The sequence below is a fragment of the Mytilus californianus genome, unplaced genomic scaffold (assembly GCF_021869535.1).
Source record: "Mytilus californianus isolate M0D057914Y unplaced genomic scaffold, xbMytCali1.0.p SCAF_3, whole genome shotgun sequence".
Lineage (NCBI taxonomy): Eukaryota > Metazoa > Mollusca > Bivalvia > Mytilida > Mytilidae > Mytilus > Mytilus californianus.
The window spans coordinates 82,708,726-82,727,805 of record NW_026262679.1 but is presented as its reverse complement, the minus strand read 5'-3'; the positions used below and the strand labels follow the sequence as shown (position 1 = coordinate 82,727,805).

The 19,080-nt window shown below is 31.8% G+C and overlaps 1 protein-coding gene and 1 long non-coding RNA gene across 5 annotated transcripts in view; both read right to left on the bottom strand.

Annotated features, from left to right (window-relative positions):
• The window catches only part of LOC127735185 (centlein-like), a 75,723-nt gene that overhangs the window by 18,055 nt on the left and 38,588 nt on the right, over positions 1-19,080 (bottom strand). For 3 of the 4 annotated variants that reach the window (XM_052245298.1, XM_052245296.1, XM_052245299.1), the window contains 14 exons: positions 18,830-18,939; positions 18,310-18,362; positions 17,008-17,091; positions 13,492-13,608; positions 12,527-12,624; positions 11,936-12,200; positions 11,177-11,301; positions 7,749-7,874; positions 7,325-7,425; positions 7,026-7,111; positions 3,982-4,070; positions 3,655-3,741; positions 2,003-2,171; positions 1,238-1,261 (listed from right to left, as the gene is read on the bottom strand). In XM_052245298.1, coding sequence (XP_052101258.1) covers positions 1,238-1,261; positions 2,003-2,171; positions 3,655-3,741; positions 3,982-4,070; positions 7,026-7,111; positions 7,325-7,425; positions 7,749-7,874; positions 11,177-11,301; positions 11,936-12,200; positions 12,527-12,624; positions 13,492-13,608; positions 17,008-17,091; positions 18,310-18,362; positions 18,830-18,939 — 1,534 coding nt within the window. The remainder of the gene's footprint in view (positions 1-1,237; positions 1,262-2,002; positions 2,172-3,654; positions 3,742-3,981; positions 4,071-7,025; positions 7,112-7,324; positions 7,426-7,748; positions 7,875-11,176; positions 11,302-11,935; positions 12,201-12,526; positions 12,625-13,491; positions 13,609-17,007; positions 17,092-18,309; positions 18,363-18,829; positions 18,940-19,080) is intronic. The other variant, XM_052245300.1, reaches the window with a different exon arrangement.
• On the bottom strand, positions 9,133-10,508 carry LOC127735216 (uncharacterized). The gene is made up of 2 exons (XR_007998196.1): positions 9,848-10,508; positions 9,133-9,524 (listed from the first exon to the last, which is right to left on the bottom strand). It is a non-coding gene; the product is annotated as an uncharacterized LOC127735216 (long non-coding RNA).

Genomic DNA, 19,080 nt, shown 5'->3' with positions numbered 1-19,080 from the left:
TTTTATTTCAGCAATTTTTTGACCTTGTATGAAAGAGAATCGTTATAATGATGTTAATGATCTTCAAGAGTAAATTTATCAACACATTACGTTAAAATGAGTCTCTTCAAAAACAGATGACTTTAAAATGCCTGTATGACTCATTTTGAAAAATAATGAATTCTACTGATTCAGTCAAAGAAACAAGTCTTACATGGACACTATCAGAAATATTTGACCTAAAGGTTTCATCAAATATACTACTGAAGTAGACTCCTAGGAAATTTAAGTCCAGATTGGCTGAATGGTTTCACAAGAAAATATCTATGATGACAGATAGTATACAATGTTATTAAATGGACTAAAGTGAGGGGAAAAAACTATATAATTTTTACTGGGCAATTTGGTCAAATATGAGCTAAAATAAATCTAAGATAAAGCTGCAATATTTGTCTTTATAGAATAAAGAAAGGATTGAAAATACTTCTAATTGAATTTTTTGTGCTTTTTGGTCTTGAATAAAAAGTAAAGATTGAAAAACACATCTAGTTTAATCTGTCTTGCTGCAATTGGTAGATGAATGATATTTAAGAGTGTAAATGGAGATATTATCCCATCCATGACAGCAAACGCTTCAACAAATTAAAGTATAAGCTCTGTAAGATGCTCCTGATAAATAATTCACAGCACACATTTATATAATTATATCAACATGCACCATCATTCACCATGTCACACAATGAATGATTTTAGTTTCTGGGATGGATGACTGGTTCCCTGTTACTGTTATATTCCCCCATCAACTACCTGGGAGGGATAACTGGTTCTCTATCACTGTTATCCCCCCTCATCAACTACCATTAATAAATGTAAAACTAAATAACTTAGATTTTTTCCTGACACAAGTAGAAAAAAAAACCAATAAATAAAACCTCAGATTATAGTTATGTGTATACTGTGGATTCATCAATATTCGTTAGATACCAATTTTTGTGGATTTCATGGGTACAGGTGGACCACAGATTCCAATGTTCAAGGAAGTACAAATTTTGTATAGGCTTGTATGCCAAATTTTGTAAAACCATGAAATCAAATATTCAAGAAAAAACTAATCCACGAAAATTGGTACCAAGGAAAATAAATGAATCCACAACATGTTTAAGTAATAAAGGAACCAGTCAGTCTGATGTGCTAACCTATCTCCTTGACAACAGCATCACATGATCAGAGTATATATGTTTATACAACATAGACCTACCTGTTGACCTTGTAGGTTTAAATTCTACAAAATTTCGTCATATAATATGTACAATTCAATATAAACTTATGAAAAGGACTATTACATCAAGTATTGAAACATTTAAGCCTAATTATAATATAGCAACAAACTTATAATAATGCCAAAAAAGCTTTGAAAATATATTCTGAGAGCCCCACAACAATGCCTCATATCTCTTCATTTATCAATAGTTTATTGGTATCAGCATTAATAGGTTAATAATCCACTGTTTTATCAAATTTTAAAGCCATTCCAAGGATTCACTATTGTGACATCAAAGTAACACTGATGCAATTTAGGATGATGCAATGAAAAAGAAAACATTTTTTTAAAGATCTTGAGAAAAAGCATCCAATATCTGGTACAAACATAATCAAGTAATAATTAAAGAAACAAGCTCTGCTGCTTATTCCTATGGGTTATGACATATTTACCTTAAATTTAAAATATCTAAAATAATCGACAAGCAGGCTTTAAAATTGGAGAAGTTTAACCACCTTGAATCAAGAAATATTGAAAAACAAAACGGTCTTTTCTACCAATAAAATACAATAAGAAAAATAAACAGAGATCCAATAAACAAAAGAATTCTTATGAAAGAGGACATACTTCACTCTGTTTGGGAATTAAATTGCTGTGAAACATTGTTGTGAAGGAGTTTATTTAACTGGCAACATATTTGACTTTTCAACCATATAATATATTAAGCAATGAAAATTTTTCATTTCAGCAAAAACCTTATACCTGTTTGGCAACCTGGCTCCGGCTCCTTGGGTCCCTCTTCTTCCCCTTTAATCCTGTCTTAGTAGACATGACATACTTCTGTCCCATTTCAATCTTGTGACCAAGTTCAATATTGTCACGCTCAAGCTTTTCTTTGACATGCTTCTCGTCATCAACAGATCTTTCCAGTCTATAAAAGTCAATAAGATATCGATCTATTGTAATACATAAGGAAAAGTTTAATTGCAATTGTTGTCCTTGATTGCCAAATGACTAAAATACAGCTTGTACACATTTTGATAAACAATAGGGGCCGCGGTGGACAACTGGTATAAGAAAATCATTAGCAGCAATAACTAGCCTGTCATCACTGAGATTGTGAATTTGAACCCTGCATGTGTCAAGGTGTGTTAGAATCCCATCCCAACGGACTAGGACTGTCAGTTTTCCAGACAAACCCTGCATGTGTCAAGGTGTGTTAGAATCCCATCCCAACGGACTAGGACTGCCAGTTTTCCTGACAAACCCTGCATGTGTCAAGGTGTGTTAGAATCCCATCCCAACGGACTAGGACTGCCAGTTTTCCTGACAAACCCTGCATGTGTCAAGGTGTGTTAGAATCCCATCCTAACGGACCAGGACTGCCAGTTTTCCTGACCAACCCTGCATGTGTCAAGGTGTGTTAGAATCCCATCCCAACGGACTAGGACTGCCAGTTTTCCTGACAAACCCTGCATGTGTCAAGGTGTGTTAGAATCCCATCCCAACGGACTAGGACTGCCAGTTTTCCTGACAAAGGTTGTTGGATCTCCTGGGACTCTGGCTACCTCCACCAATAAAAACTGGCTACCATGATGAAGCCAAAAGTGCTGAATGTGGCGATAAAAATCACAAACCAATCAACCAATTTGATAAACTATACATAAATTGGCAATGTCTCCACACAAAATGTTTGCTGTGCTCATGCATGTGGCTTGGCCTTTCAGACTTAACACTTTGTCAAGTTGAGGTATGTATACTCTTATAACTTTAAACGGGTCAACTTGTTAAATTGTTTTGTACTTTTGAGAACTTTAGTCACTAAACTCCGCTTTATTTGGACTCTATTGATTAATTGTCTCATTGGCAATCATACCACATCTCCTTATTTTATATTTAAAGTATAATTTTATCATCAAGTCTTGCTACACTACTAAAATGTATTGTTCATCTTCACTATAGAGCTTCAGGAGTATCTTAGCTGTTTTCCAATACTTGTACTTGTTCTTGCTGGTTTTTTTTTATAGTTCATGTATTTTATACATATTGTAACATGCAAATGCAATAAAATTATATCAGGGAACTCAATCCTATTTTCTTCGTTTATCTTAATCTACCCTTAAAGACAAAATTTAACATTAAAGTATTGGAAAATTAACAATATATTTGTTAGAGGGTGGAAATTCTGTGAAAAGTTTAAATAAATACTATTAATGGGAGATAACCTTGATAATACTGTTTTTCACATGTAGAATCTATAACAATAATCAATTATTTTACTATGTTTGCACTTCAGTTTTCAACTTTTATGTTTGACTGATCTGTAAAATGACATTTAAAATAAACAATTAATTATAACATGTATTCTAAAAGAATTATAAATTTAAAAGTTACTATCATGTCACATTACAAACCTGCTTATCTCCCTTTTCAGATCAGCTACTTCCATTCTATGTTGTGCAGCCTGTTGCTTTAACTCTAATGACTCTGACTTCAACATTCTATTAAAAATAAAAATAAAAATACAGTACTGTGTATCCTTTCTACATGTATTAACTCAAAGAGCTTTCATATAATAATAAAATATATTGTAAATATACAAGTAAGTGAGGATTTCATCAATTTGAAAAATGTACAAATGGATCTTTATCAGAAATTGAGTGTGTCATCATGAAAAGTGGAATAAAATATCAGAATAAAAAAGTCAGAGTCCATCTAGGACATTGATGATTATATTCTACCTCTTTTCTCCTTGTAGTTGATCTCGACTTTCTCTGACATCTCTCAATTCCCTTTCTAAACTGTTAAGAGCAATAGTCTTACTCTGCATCTGAAATATAAACATTACCTGTTTAATATTCATAGTTTAATGTGTAGTAACTTATAAATACATTATACATAGGATAAGGTGAAGTAAAGACAAGGATTTGTATCTGTTTGGTTTTTTGTTTATCACTGCTCTTAACAGACATTCATTACAAGCGCTGTAAGTTTAGGGTTTTTGTCAGTTGCATGAAGAGTTGGGCTTACCAGATGCATGAAGTGTAAAGCCACACCAATTTGATTCCTAGTTCTTTGGATTTTCCTGCTCCTGTTTAGGAGAAATTGACTTTTCAATAAAAAAAATAATTACTGCTTCAGCAAATTTTTGGCCAGCATGCCGCTCCAAAATTAGATTTTCCTTGAAATTTTTTTTCTCACATAGACGCTTTTCTGTTGCATATATCGATCAAACTGTTTCAAACAGGATTAAACGATTCGTAAATAAAAGGTCAAAAATCGGAATGGCAACATACAGTTGCGTCAGCTCATTGCCGTGGACAAGTAGTTATTGAACAGTTATCCGAAATGCTTCTAGTTTTACCTTTGAAGACCTGTTCTAGAATGTAAAAATTAAAATTCTTTCGTTAGACGACCACAAACTCATCAATATTTGTTAGAACCATTGTCATCCCTGATCCTTGTTCAACAGGCATAGACCTATCTATCTTGGATGAAATGAATTGTAAATTCCCATGCACTTTTTAAAAAATAATAGAAGTATTTGATTTTGATGAAACCCCATATACCCTTGTTAGTCTTTTGGCATGCAAGGTGAACTCATCTTTTGTTAGGGGAATTTAAAGAAACGAGACCAAGGTGATGGTATTGTGATTGGCATGCTCATAATAATTAGGGATGTGTAATTGGTTCAACCACTTCTTGTCAAGCTAAAGAGTTTTAAATGCATTGCAGCTTTTAGGAGCAAAAGGAGAGTATTTTGCTCAGTCAGAATAAAGGAAATATTTTAATACATTGGGATCTACATGTAAAGCAATATAACTATCTTACTCAGGATGTTGTTTTAGTACAAAGCAAGAAATATTCACCTCACTCACTATTTTGATCCTAAATATGGATAAATAGTTCCAACTGGATGTCAAGCAGCCAATAAACAATCATTACCATATAATAAAAACAGCTTCTATCAAATATCTTTCAGGAGCATTTTTTGGATACATACACATATTTTAATTTTATTCAACATGTGTCATTTACCTAACTAACATAATTCCTCTTGTAAAACTGCATCTGCTATGCTTCCTAACTATATATATGGATTTAAATGATAATTCATGCAGACAAAGCTTACAGGTACTTGAAGAAAACTAGATATCATTGAGATGGGAGCCATCTCTGTGGGCCCCGCTGTGAATAATGTGTAGTAAAAAATTTGTATCTTTATCATTGGACATGGGGTTGTCAACTGAAACCGAAGTTTATGACCTTGACCTTTGACCTAGGAAGTTGTACATAAATTATGACACACCCTCTGGTGTTGGTTTATATACATGTCAAGTATAAACTTTGAAATCATAACGGTTCTCAAGATATAGAGCGGACACGATCTTTACCATAGGACATGGGGTTGTCAACTTAAACCAAAGTTTTTGACCTTAACCTTTGACCTAGGAAGTTGTACATACATTATGACCCACCCTCTGGTGTTGGTTTATATACATGTCAAGTATAAACTTTGAAATCATAACGGTTGAACGTTCTCAAGCTATAGAGCGGACACGATCTTTACCATAGGACATGGGGTTGTCAACTAAAACCAAAGTTTTTGACCTTGACCTTTGACCTAGGAAGTTGTACATACATTATGACACACCCTCTGGTGTTGGTTAATATACGTGTCAAATATAAACTTTGAAATCATAACAGTTCTCTAGATATAGAGCGGACACAATTTGTTACGGACGGATGGAAGGACGGACAGACAGATGGACGGAAGGACGGACGGACGGACAGACTGATCACTATAGGGCGTCCGCCATTCGATGGGGCCCTAATAACCAAAATTATCTAAACTACAGTGAGACGAGAAAGTCTGGTATAGTACAGGCACCAATTAATCAAATTATATGCATTAGAGCATCTGTTGCCCTTTGTTTTTCTATGAAGTAACCCAGTTATAACATGTACATAAATTGTACCACTTCTAAATCACTCAATTCAAAAAAAAAAAAATTATACCACTCGCTTCACTTGAAGAGCACTCGCCTCAAAAAACTCATTTTCAAGAAAAAAATAAAATCAAAAAAATTTCGCTTGCTCACCCCATATTTTTTTAAGCTTTTGTCCGAAGACGAGACATCAAATTGGTGTGGCCTTAGAGGTTTTGTCAGTTTCATGTAGAGTTTGGGGTTTTGTCAGTTAAATGAAGAGTTTGGGGTTTTTCAGTTGCATGACAAGTTTTGGGTATTGTAACTTGCATGACAAGTTTGGGGTTTTGTTAGTTGCATGCAGAGTTTTGAGTTTTGTACATAACATACGAGTTTAGGGTTTTGTCAATTGCATGAAGAGTGTAGAATTGTGTGGGTTGTACGTAGTTTTTTTTTCAGTTGCTTATTGAGTTAGGGGTTTTATCAGTTGCATGTAGAGTTTGGAGTTTGTCAGTTGTAGAGTTTGGAGTTTGTCAGTTGTATATTTTGGTTTTGTTGGTTGCATTTACATGTAGAGTTTTGTCATAAATACTGAGTGAGCTTGTTTTTACTATGTACAGATATTTTGTAAGTGTCTTTTAACTATTTTAATACATATGATTTTCCATTATCCTTCTTATTAGTAAATAAAAGAACTAAACACTAAGAAAATGAATACCAGAATAATATATAATTTATGTAACCTATGTAAAATTCTACTCTGGTTATATTTAAGAATTAAAAACTCATTGATACATATAATGCTAATATCACAGATTAAAAAAATCTATATTAAGTAAATTAATTAAGTGTTTTACCTCAGATCTTAGCAAAGTCAGTTCTGACTGTGAATCAGTTCTGTCCTGAAGTCTCTGATCAGTCTTCCTTCTATCATGTCTCCTTTCTGAAATGAAAAGATAAATAAATATACCACTATATCATGAAGTGATGTTATAATGTCGTTCTGATGATGTCACAGATTTAGAATTACAGTAAGACTGTTGACACAATTAGCAACAATTTTGGTTTCATACACTAAAAAACAAATTCACCTTATGAGATAGTATAAAACAGGTCAGAAGATATAAAATTCTACAAAAAGATAAAAAATAATTACCTTCTTTTTCCTGTTCAACAGCTATTCTAAGTTCATGTATAGAAGCAGCATCCTGACTGGCTTTAACCTTCATGGAATCTATGTCTTCTTCCATGGCCATTCTACAAAATAATATAGAAAAAAACATTGATTATGAATGTAAATGTAAAAAAAAAAGGGGGGAAATATGTCTTTCATTAAAATTAAACTAGAATTTAACAAAAGATTTCAAAAAAACCTACTTCTTTTTACTTTCAGAATTATCTATGTAGTAATAAACAATAAAATTCGAAACATTAATCTACTGTTGAACAAAAATGAACATCGCTATCAAGAAAAAATAACGGTGAAAATATCATTTGCCAAATTTTTTTAAAATTACATGACAATTCACAACTATAGTATAAATTCTGGTATGTTTTTCTAATTTCTTTACAACAAGTACCTTTCAACCACAAGGTTTCTGTTCTCATTTTTAAAGTAGGCCAGTTCATTCCATACAGCTTTACTGTCTTCATGACGAAGGTCTTTAGGATCACTTCTTTTCTTCTTTTGTCCTTTTGATTTAGAACTGAAAAGTATAACATTTTGTCAGCAAAGGGTAGTTACTCACAGTAAACATTTTATCATATTTAATGGACCTGTTTAAACTTTCAATTTAATAATCTGCCTCACATCCATTCTTTCAAAATGACAAATAAGTTTTAAAGATACTATATGCATCTTTGTTTTCACAGAAAAAAAATTGATGATAATATAATTAATAAAATGCTCCGCTGGGGCGCAGCTTGATACGACCGCAGAGGTCGAACCCTGAACAGTTGGGGCAAGTATGGACACAACATTCAAGCTTGATACAGCACTGAATTTGGATTGTAATTAAATATTTGACACAGCATAGGTTTCTGACACAGAATAAATGTGGTCTAAGAACTTAAAAATTTTTAATTTATCTATTCAAACCATATCATTATTATTTGCTTTTATATATAAATCAGAAATAACCAATTTAAAATGGAAAATTTTAAAGAAAAAAAGGAAAAAAAAATCCCCCCCCCCCCCCAATTTTTTGAACCCCCTTATGATTCATTATCCCCAAACTCAATCCCAGCCTTCCCTTTGTGGTATGGTACCTTGCAGTACACATACATGTGATGGACTGTGAAACTAAGATCAGGAGTTTTGGAGATTAGGACTCAGATCAGATGTTTTTTATCGACATAAATTCTGTCGTAAATGTAACCATGTAACCGTGTGCTGTAGAAATTGTCTGTTAAAGTGTGTTTTCTTCAACTTTCCATCCGAATGTATTATGTTTATAGTACCTTTGTACTTATAAATTTTCTCTATCTTTTTAAACTTTCAACTTGTTCAATCTAACATTCTTCTTTTTCAGTATGTTCTTTAAATTTTTTAGGTCATATCTTTTTTTACCATTATTCATTGCAATCAGAACATTTGCTTATCTATCTGGAAGTAGATCTTTTATTTTTATCTTTATGCAAGTAGATTTTTAATGTATGATAAGTAACACATTCAAACTGTAATCATGGCTCATAGTTATTATATAAATTTCAATTTAAGCCTTGAAAGGAAGTATAGAACCCTCAAATAATTTTCAAATTATTATTTTTTTATTTGTCCTAAAACATTTAAAATCATTTAATTACCATCCTTTTATGATTATTTGTTCAATTTATATTTTTTTTATATTCTTTTAAAAATTTACATTATTTAAAGGAAAGTAACTTAAAACAGGATAAATCAAGGGAAGTTACCCAACATTCATTTTAGATAAACAAAGTTTTATTACACAACGGCAGTTAGCCTGAGGTAAAAATCGTTTATTACCAGTATGTTTGACACCCAAGGTGACAAGTGAGGCCATATAATTATGCATTTTAATTGATTTACAGGTAAAATATAACTTCAGTAATGTCAGTTACACCAGATATGTTTGGCTGAAATTTTTCATTCATGAAATATTTCATACACGGGATTTTTTTGTCTTCAACGGGAGGTCGGGAGGAGACCCCTGAAAACGGGATTATTGTACTCCCGTTGGGAGGTTCACATGTATGAACTGTACAATTTCAGAGAGATCCATACACTTGAACACAAGTTATTGTCTGGAAATGCTTGTTTTTTGGCCCCAAATTCCTAAACATTTAGGGCAATTACCCCCAAACTCAAACCCAGCTTTCCCTTTGTGATATGGAACCTTGCAGTACAATTTCAGAAAGATCCATACACTTACACACAAGTTATTGTCCTGAAACTAGAAAAATGCTTGTTTTTTTGCCCCTTTATGGCCCCTAATTCCTCAAATTTCTAGGGAATTATCCCCAAAATCAATCCGAGCCTTCCCTTTGTGGTTTGGTACCTTGCAGTGCAATTTCAGAGAGATCCATACACTTGAACACAAGTTATTGTCTGGAAACTAGAAAAATGCTTATTTTTGGCCCCTTTTTGGCCTCTTATTCCAAAACGTTGTGGGCAATTACCCCCAAAATCAATTCCAGCTTTCCCTTTGAGATATGGAACCTTGTAGTACAATTTCATAAAGATCCATACACTTACACACAAGTTATTGTCATGAAACTAGAAAAATGCTTGTTTTTTGCCCCTTTTTGGCCCCTAATTCCTAAAATTTGGAGGCAATTACCCCCAAAATCAATCCCAGCATTCCCTTTGTGATATGGAACCTTATGGAACAATGTCAGACAGATCCATACACTTACACACAAGTTATTGTCATGAAACTAGAAAAATGCTTGTTTTTTTCCCCTTTTTGGCCCCTAATTCCTAAAATTTGGAGGCAATTACCCCAAAAATCAATCCCAGCATTCCCTTTGTGATATGGAACCTTGTGGTACAATGTCAGAGAGATCCATACACTAACACACAAGTTATGTCTGGAAGTTACAAAAATGCTTATTTTTGGCCCCTTTTTGGCCCCTAATTCCTGAACTGTTGGTACCATAACCCCCAAAATCAATCCCCACCTTCCATTTGTGGTATTGAACCTTATGGTAAAATTTCATAGAGATCCATTCACTTAAACTAAAGTTAGAGTGCGAAAACCAATGTGTATTCGGACGACGACGACGACGACGACGACGACGACTACGACGACGACGACGACGCCAACGTCATACCAATATACGACCACAAAATTTTTTTGCGGTCGTATAAAAATAATCCTTATATGAGGGTCTGGATTGGGGATCTTCATTTCTGTATTTATAATTTTTCTCTTTTCTTCATATTTTTTGCCTATTATTCTCTGTTCTTAAATCAAATACCCCCTTAGTCTCTTTTTTTTTGCCATATTTTTGGACCATTTTTCTGTAGATTTGACACATTATTTTCTATTCTGTAAACACCATCCAGACCCTCTAACATATTGATACGCCCCGATCAAGTTGTTTCCCCTTGGCTATTTGATTTCAACAAGTAGTAATTCCTTTCATAGCTTTTGACTGAACTCAAATTGAAGAGACCAGTTAAAAGAAAATACTAGTTTAGGAAAACTTCTTTACTGCTGAAAAGAGAGGTTTTTAATTTTACTTTTTATGACTTCAATGATGAATATTAAAAACCAATTGAATGACAAAATCTATATTTATTTAACTCCACCACATTTTATGCCTGTACAAAGTCAGGCTATCTAGACAATATGTTTTTCTCTGTATGATTTCTGTGCTTATACATTTATTTCTTCTTAGGGGTTGAGTGTTGCTGTTTGATGTGGTCCGGTTGTTCTGTCTAATATTTTTGGTGATTTTAGTTATCCTTTTTATGTATAATCAGTAAGCATTTAATAGTTTTCGTTTCATTCCTTTTCGAAACTTAAACCATTATTACCTATACCTAAATCTATCTGAAGATTCTAGAGCTCTGAGTTGATCTTTAACAATTTTATAATCTGCCTGGACATTCTTTAGTCTTTCTAATCTCTTGGCATGGGCTGTCTTTAATTCCTCTAATTCTCTGTTCTGTGGAATATTAGAAAAAATATCATCATAACAATGGTAAAAAAATACCTAATAAACATTATGTGAAATCTGTCATTATATGGATCAAGGTTAGTATCAGGTGAGCAAAGCAAGGTATTGCTAATACATTTGATTTATATCATTTCCATTACCAGAAAAACTCTTTTACTATATGCTGATTTTTGACAACTTTTAAATGTTTAATGGACAAACTGGATCCCTGCATCATTGAACTGACAATGTCATTATCCCCACCTAACATTTTCAAGCATATGTCTGTATTCTTATGTACATTATTTAATCATTTCTATATCTATATTTATTTTATCGTTTATCACATTTCTCTCAGCGCGACATGAAAATAAATTCAGTCAAGATATTTATCCCTATTCCCAGCATACTGACATAGATTTCATGACCAATAAACACAATAATGATGTAATATAACGTGGTCTAAAACTAAATACTTTGATGAAAAGATAATAATTATGGATTTAAACAAATTACACTTGCAACTTTTCTGGTATCTTTTTCATTCATCAAACATACATTGTACAAATATTGTTCTACTAATTCTAAATAATGACAGTAAATGTATTTCAGTATCTTTGTAATATATCTTCTGTATAAGTACCTTCAGCTTAAGCATATTTTTATAATCTTCAACTCTTCTCTCAGCTTGTATGATCTGGTATTTAGATCCCTTTGGATTTCTGACAGGTGACATTGACCTTGCCCTTGAATTTACTGTGGTGTCTTTCATTGGACTTGTTGCTATGCTACGATAGTCTTTCAGACCTCGGGATGGGGTAGAGTGAGTACGTTCATGATGATTTAAGTGACTAACATCAAACTCTATCACTGAATGATCCCTCTTCTTTTCTAATCTATCAATATATCTTAGAAGAGAAAAATAAAAAGTGTCATTATAAGCTTAACAAAAACATTTTAAATCTAAAGTTTTCATCAATATTTGGCAGAATAAAGGTATGAGTATTGACAATTTTAGCATATCACCTCAAAGTGTTCTATATAAATATTTGTTGTCTCCCTTACAATGTATTGTAAAATATTTCTAACCACCAATAGAATCCTCAAATCTTATCATTCTGTTTTATAAATAAAAAAATAATATTTAAATTACAAATAACAGTTTAAAGATTATAAAAAAAGGTTGTTTCATAAGCATTGAAAAATTTGAGCTCCGGTAAAATATATGTCCTACCTTTCTTTTTCATTTAGTTTGTCTCTTAGTAGAGCAACTTCTCTGTCCAGACGTTTAATTTTGTATTCAAAGTCCATAAAAGGCTCATCATTATGTACCTAAAGAATAAAATAATTTTTCAAAATCTACTCGTCATTTTATCACATAAAAAAAAAGGAAATCATTCAAAGAGTCAAAATATTATTTTCCTTTATTTAAATAAATTAAGGTATTTTTAATCAATTATTTTTAAAATCTGAGCATGATGACCTAATTGTGTAGCAATTAAATGTGTTAAACCAAAAATATGCTACTGTTTTCTCAAATTATCATTAAAAAATCTAAATTTTATTTCCATTAAACATATTTTAATCATCAATATCTATAAAACATTAATTTGTTGAGTTTTAACATTTCTACCAAAATAGAGTGTGCAGCAAAAGTTTGATAAATACCGGTCGCTGTGTTTAGTCACAAGTGGTCTTATTTTTCATATTCAAATACAGCGATTAGTTATACTTTTCATCATATAGAAACAGAATATGAAAACTCCTTTTTGAGTTACGGTTGTTCACTTTATGTATTGTCGATTTCATTGTTCTTTTTTTGGTGTATAAATATATGTGTATTGCACACCGTTGTAAAATGGCAGATCTTCACTTCGAGAAGATAAATGTAGATTTTGCACTTATTGTGAATGCACCCAGACTATAAATTTTTTATATGTGACACATTTAATCAATTAGTTTTAAGTATCAAGGGGCATATTTTCAATTAGTGTCAAGTGAGAGTCCGTTAAAAGGGGGAAAGTCTTGAGACAAGTTATTGTGGATTCATTTAATTTCTTGGATACCAATTTTTGTGATTTGGGGAAAACTTATATCTTTTATGGATACTTAATTTCTTGGTTTTGGCAAACTACATACAGGCCTTTAACGTCCAGTAGATTAGAACTACTGTATATACATATTAAGAAACATTAATACCAGTTTATCAGATATAAAACTTCCATCCAGTGCTGATGCCCCTCTAGAATGAAGTTTGGAGAAAGAATCCACTCTGCTTTGTAATTGGGCCACCACATCATCTTTATCCAAAAGATCCTGTAATATATAATTATATGTTAATAATGTGAATCTTGAAGAGAAATATAACATAAAAGTTTTGTTTTTTCTATGAAAGAGTTTTATACAAAATTTAGCATTTTTAAGCTACATATCTTAAAGTTTAATTAGATTTGTGAAAGACCATACAACAGAATGTAGTGGATACAATGATCAGTTTTGCCATATATATTGACAAGGAGTAGGTGTTGAGTGCCAGTCTTTGTAAGAATCAGGCAATTTAGAAAAATTCCAAAACATGGCAGAAAAAAAACCCACCAACCTAACCACTCTATTTTGAAGGAACCCTCATCCTGAGTTAGAAATGGTAGGTCCTTTGTTTCTGCATGTCTGGTAATTCGAGAAATATCTAGATAAATTTTGGTTAGAATGATAGCAAATAATGGAGTTATTTCCCCTTAATTACTAATTTCTAGTGCATTTCAACCAAATTATATCTTGAATTACCAGAACAAGGAAAGGAAACGAATGTTATATTCATGCACCATTATACATTCTGAACTTAAATTAGTGTAAAGTTGAGCGGGTTTTTGTTTGTCATGTTTTCACCACTGCCTGATTCTTAGGCAAATTGGCACTTAAATTATGACAGATGGTATTTTTTATTATAATATGAGGTTTTCAATGAAGATCTCTTGGTTGTGAAATTTTTTTTTTAACGGAAAACGATCATTCCAAAATTGTCGAGGAAAATCCAATAAATGAAAAAATACATTTGGTGTCGACTAAAATAAACTCATTGCTTATAATTCTTCACGTTTATTTCCTGAAAAATAAAACCCTATCTCTAATACTCTTGTCCATGTATAGTTTTATGTCTCTTGTTTTTTGGTTAGTCATTAATTTCTTTTTCTGTCATTTAGTTCAACTGCATTAGACACCTAAGATTTTGAAAATATAAGTTTCTATTCTCAAATTAGTTTCATATGACAATCAGAGGACTTAAGCTAGACCAAAAATATTATTGTCAAAATAAAATTCTTCAAATTTGACTATCCTAAAACAAGATCAAATGAATGTCTTTGTTAAAACCTAATTATGTCTTTGATGCTACTCCATGTCATGTCTGAACCGTACATGCTTTTCAAGATTAATTATCCAAATCAAGTAAAAATGACACAAAATAAGTACATATTACTTTTAAAAGAAGATCACACCAAAATAAATTGTCTGCATTCTTGTTTTACAAGACAGAACATCACCAATATTGAATTTCAAGCTCCTATGGGACAATGATTTATAGTCCTTAACATGTTTGTCTACAAACCAACTAGTAAATCATTGGTGTTAATTTAATTGTTGTCAAATTCCCAAAACAATTTCAATCACAGGACTAATACCTGGTGCCATCCTTACCATTTTCATTACCTAAATTAGATTTTTATTTTTGCCAATATCCTTGTCATATTTCGTCAATTGACGATACCTGTGAAATATTACACCTTCATATAGGTAATAAACTTGTCCATCCAAATTTAACCGTAACAAGAATCGACATGTTGTGATGTTTTGCGGAAAAAAGTTGCAATGAAGTAGCAATAAGAGGACCAAGCTTTGACACATATCTGCAAAGAACAACACTTACGAAATAATGAGACGATTCTGAATTTACAAACCTACAAAAACCAACAAATCAAATATTGACAGGAAAGAAAATGAAATTTGGTTGACGCGACAGCAAATGAATACTATATGAATAAGTTAATTTGTAAGTCATGGCTTAAATCACACCTTGGGGAACAAATTATTTGTATCATTAATGATATTACAACCCACGACAATCATAACAAAACGTCATAAATATGTGAAAGGTGACGAGAATTGACGGTCTTCTAAATTACTTTTTAACAGCTTACACTTACCGTTAACCTCCTTTTACAGACAAATTAAAATATATGTTTTTCAATTAATATCTATCGGAGAATGGCATTAACCTAAGATTAAAGTAGGACAAAATAGTTCTCATGTGACATGAAATGGATATCTTCATCAATAGTTAGAGACATTTGTAAAATTTATTGTAAAAAAGTCTTCGCTTGATCCATAATTTCCTACATCTGGTCAGTTTAATGTTATCAAGAGCTTTTTAAAAACTTGTAACCTAATTAAATCAAAATTGCTAAAGTGGCATAATAACTAGTAAGTTTATTCTAATCTAAAAAGGCAATTTTTATATGAACCAATCTTAAAGAGACTGAGCAATAAATTAGTAAGTAAATTTTCCAATATATACACTGCAGTAAATTCTGTAGTGGTCAAAGACTTCCCCCATGGTCACTTAGAGCAGTTCAGTTCAATTTTTGAATAAATTAGCTTAACAACATTTACACCCTCACAATCTGACCTTATGAAAAATCTATAATAACAACTAAAATCAATAGACTTGGCATCACTTTTTAATTTTGATTTTACTTATTATTTTCCACCTATTTTAAAAAGTTTATTTGATTGATTCACTTCTGTGATCACAGATTTTTCATTAGTTAATACTTTAACAGTTATACATGTATAGGACCTAAAAAGAGACTATAAGTCAAAATTGCAGTTTTTCTACTTCATGTCTATAAATATAGCAATCAATATTCCATGTAAATATATTTTTTGATTATTGATAAAAAAGAAATAACAACTTCTTTTCTGGACTAGTTATTATTATAATACCTGTAACAATTTGCAAGAGGTTTTTTTTTTTACCAAATGGCTTGCTATGCTTTATATAGTTCTTTATTACAAATATTAAGTAGATATTCCTTAGAGAACAAAGGAACCTTACTGATACGATATAGTTAATGTAGTTGTATTGTAGTTATTACACATCTGTACATTCATAGCATAGAGTATCTATCGAAAGCTTTCCATATAATACTAAAATCCAAAAAGGAAATTTTAGAGAAAAAATATTATTTTGATTGATTGTTGAGTGTTTAATGTCCAGTGTAAAATATTAGAATGGAAATAGAAAAAACTTGTTTTGAAATGCAGTTAAAACACAGCCTTTACCACAGGAGTTTTGATGAAATTAAATCAATGCATACAAAATATTCTTCACACTAAGGGTTGTGATGTCTTTAAACTGGGAATCGGAGGGAACCAGAGAACTGTTTGTAGAGAACAAATAACCAAATCTAATGTATAAACTGCAAAAAGTCTAGAAAAATTACAGGTTTTGTGGAAAGTTTATCTATGATAATGTTTTCATGAGGTTTAACTGCTCCCCTTAAGATTTACAAATAACAGGTGAACTTCATAAAATTAAGCTGCATTCTATGTTCATTTCACTCAAACAAAATCATGGGTGAAAGTAAATTAGTTTTCAGCAATTTCAAAGCACATTTTTTATATATAAATTAAAAATCGTACTCCAGTGTATTGACTTACTTTTCTAACAGAATGTAGCTGAGCTCTCAGGTCTGCTTCAGTCCTCTTTGCCTTCTCATATCTGTCGGACAGTTCACTATACATCTGTAAATATTGTACATTTTACACACACTGACAAAGTAACCACTAAACTGACTTATATCTACTGCCTGAGTTTATTTTATGAAATATTAGCTAAAGAGTCCTTGCATTGGGTACTGTAAAATTCAGAAACTACTGCGATGTTTTTATTATTGCGAAAAATGCGACAGGGTTATAATCGCAATAATTAAACTCGCATTTTGAAATTTTTTATATGAATTAAACAGGATTTTTCTCAATATCGCAAAAATTAAAATCGCATTATAGTCTAAAATGACAAAATCGCAATAATAAATGATCGCAATAATTTCTGAAGTTACAGTAATCTTATTCAAGTATCAATGTTAAAATGTAAGTACTATTTTTACCCTAAAAGTGATTTCGGTTAATAGATTATGATACATATTTCTCAATCTGTTGTTGGTGTACTATTATTGGGTTTGCCTAATTTCAGGAAAATGCTGCATACAAATAATGCTATAAAAGTTATCAAGATATGAGCTGTCAAATTGACAGCAAACTTGGTTTTCTGTATTTTGAAAGGCGCTTTTTGGCTTTTTTGACCTGCCACATTCTATGCCTATCTTTTAATCTAGCAAGGATAAAAACTCCTAAAAGGCAAAAATCTAAATCGTCAATAACATACTTGACCACCATTTTGTCATCAGTAACAGCATATTAGAATTTAAAGAGCATTGGTTGAACAATTCATAACTACTGGATGGCAAAAGTGAAAATGATCAATATTGAACTTAACCTCCATTTTTTCATCAGTAATGACATATTAAAATTTTAAAAGCATTGGCTGAACAATTCATAAGTTATTGCACAGAAACTGTTAGCAGCTGCCTGCTGGCCACATACTTGCATGAAGCTTGATATCAAATTTCATGAAGCTGTGAAAAATCTGACAAAAATTTCATATGGTCATGATCTGTAAGAATATATAAGTTTTCTTTAAACAGGAAGTTGCGTGATGAATGTGTAAATGCATCACACAGTATAGCATGCTCACATAAAGCTTAATCGCAAGGTCTGATTTTTAGTTCTGGAAAAAAATACAACTAAAATTTGATGGGACGTAAACCAGTATTACCCCTTCCTTCAGAGAGGGGAGCAGGATATAATAATAAAAATGATAATAATCAAAATAATGAAAATATTACTTTTTCATATATAACACACTAAATATTTTAGCCATTACTGATATTAAATACTTACATCTTGAATAGAGACAGCTTCCATGGAGTAGGCATCTTCCTGACTCTTTAACACTGGAAAATAAAATCTTGATCAATTAACAATACCAATGACTTTTATTGTTTGGCAATCTCTATGCTCCTTCTTCCTGCACTTTTAACATGCAACCCTGGTATACATTTTCAAAACCCAACCTCTGAACCTCAGCACTATTACTGTAAAATATGCAATCCTAGTTTTAATTCTAAACTTCCAGACTATGACTGAACTCAATTTTGACCTTTTGAGGTTGAAAACAATAACTTTTGGTCTGTTACATCAAATGTTTTCTGTTATGACACTCAACAATGCAGGAAAATGCTTTTATTTCCATCAATGGCAGTTTTACTGGAAGTTGGTGCATGGTATCAATCAACTTTTTCCTTCAGAAAAGTGTTATCTCACTGTTACCCACTATTTTTGTCACAAAGTTAACTTGAACAAAATTCAAATGTAAAATGGGACCAAAATGTTAATTTCTCTGTTGCAGCAGACAACTTACTTTTCTGAGTATCTTGTTGTAAGGACTGTAACTGTCTGATCAAGTCTGCCTGCTGGCTTGAGTGTTCTGTTAGTTGATTGTGACTGCTCCATAGCTCTGACAATTCTCGTCTGCAAGAAAAACAAAAAAAGATTTTAATAAATCTATTTTACCTTTCATTTTTACTTTTTATTTTTACTTAAAGAGAATACAAATAAAAAGTTAAATATAATCTTTTGGCTCACTGACTTTTGTAAAACAATTTAAGGTGT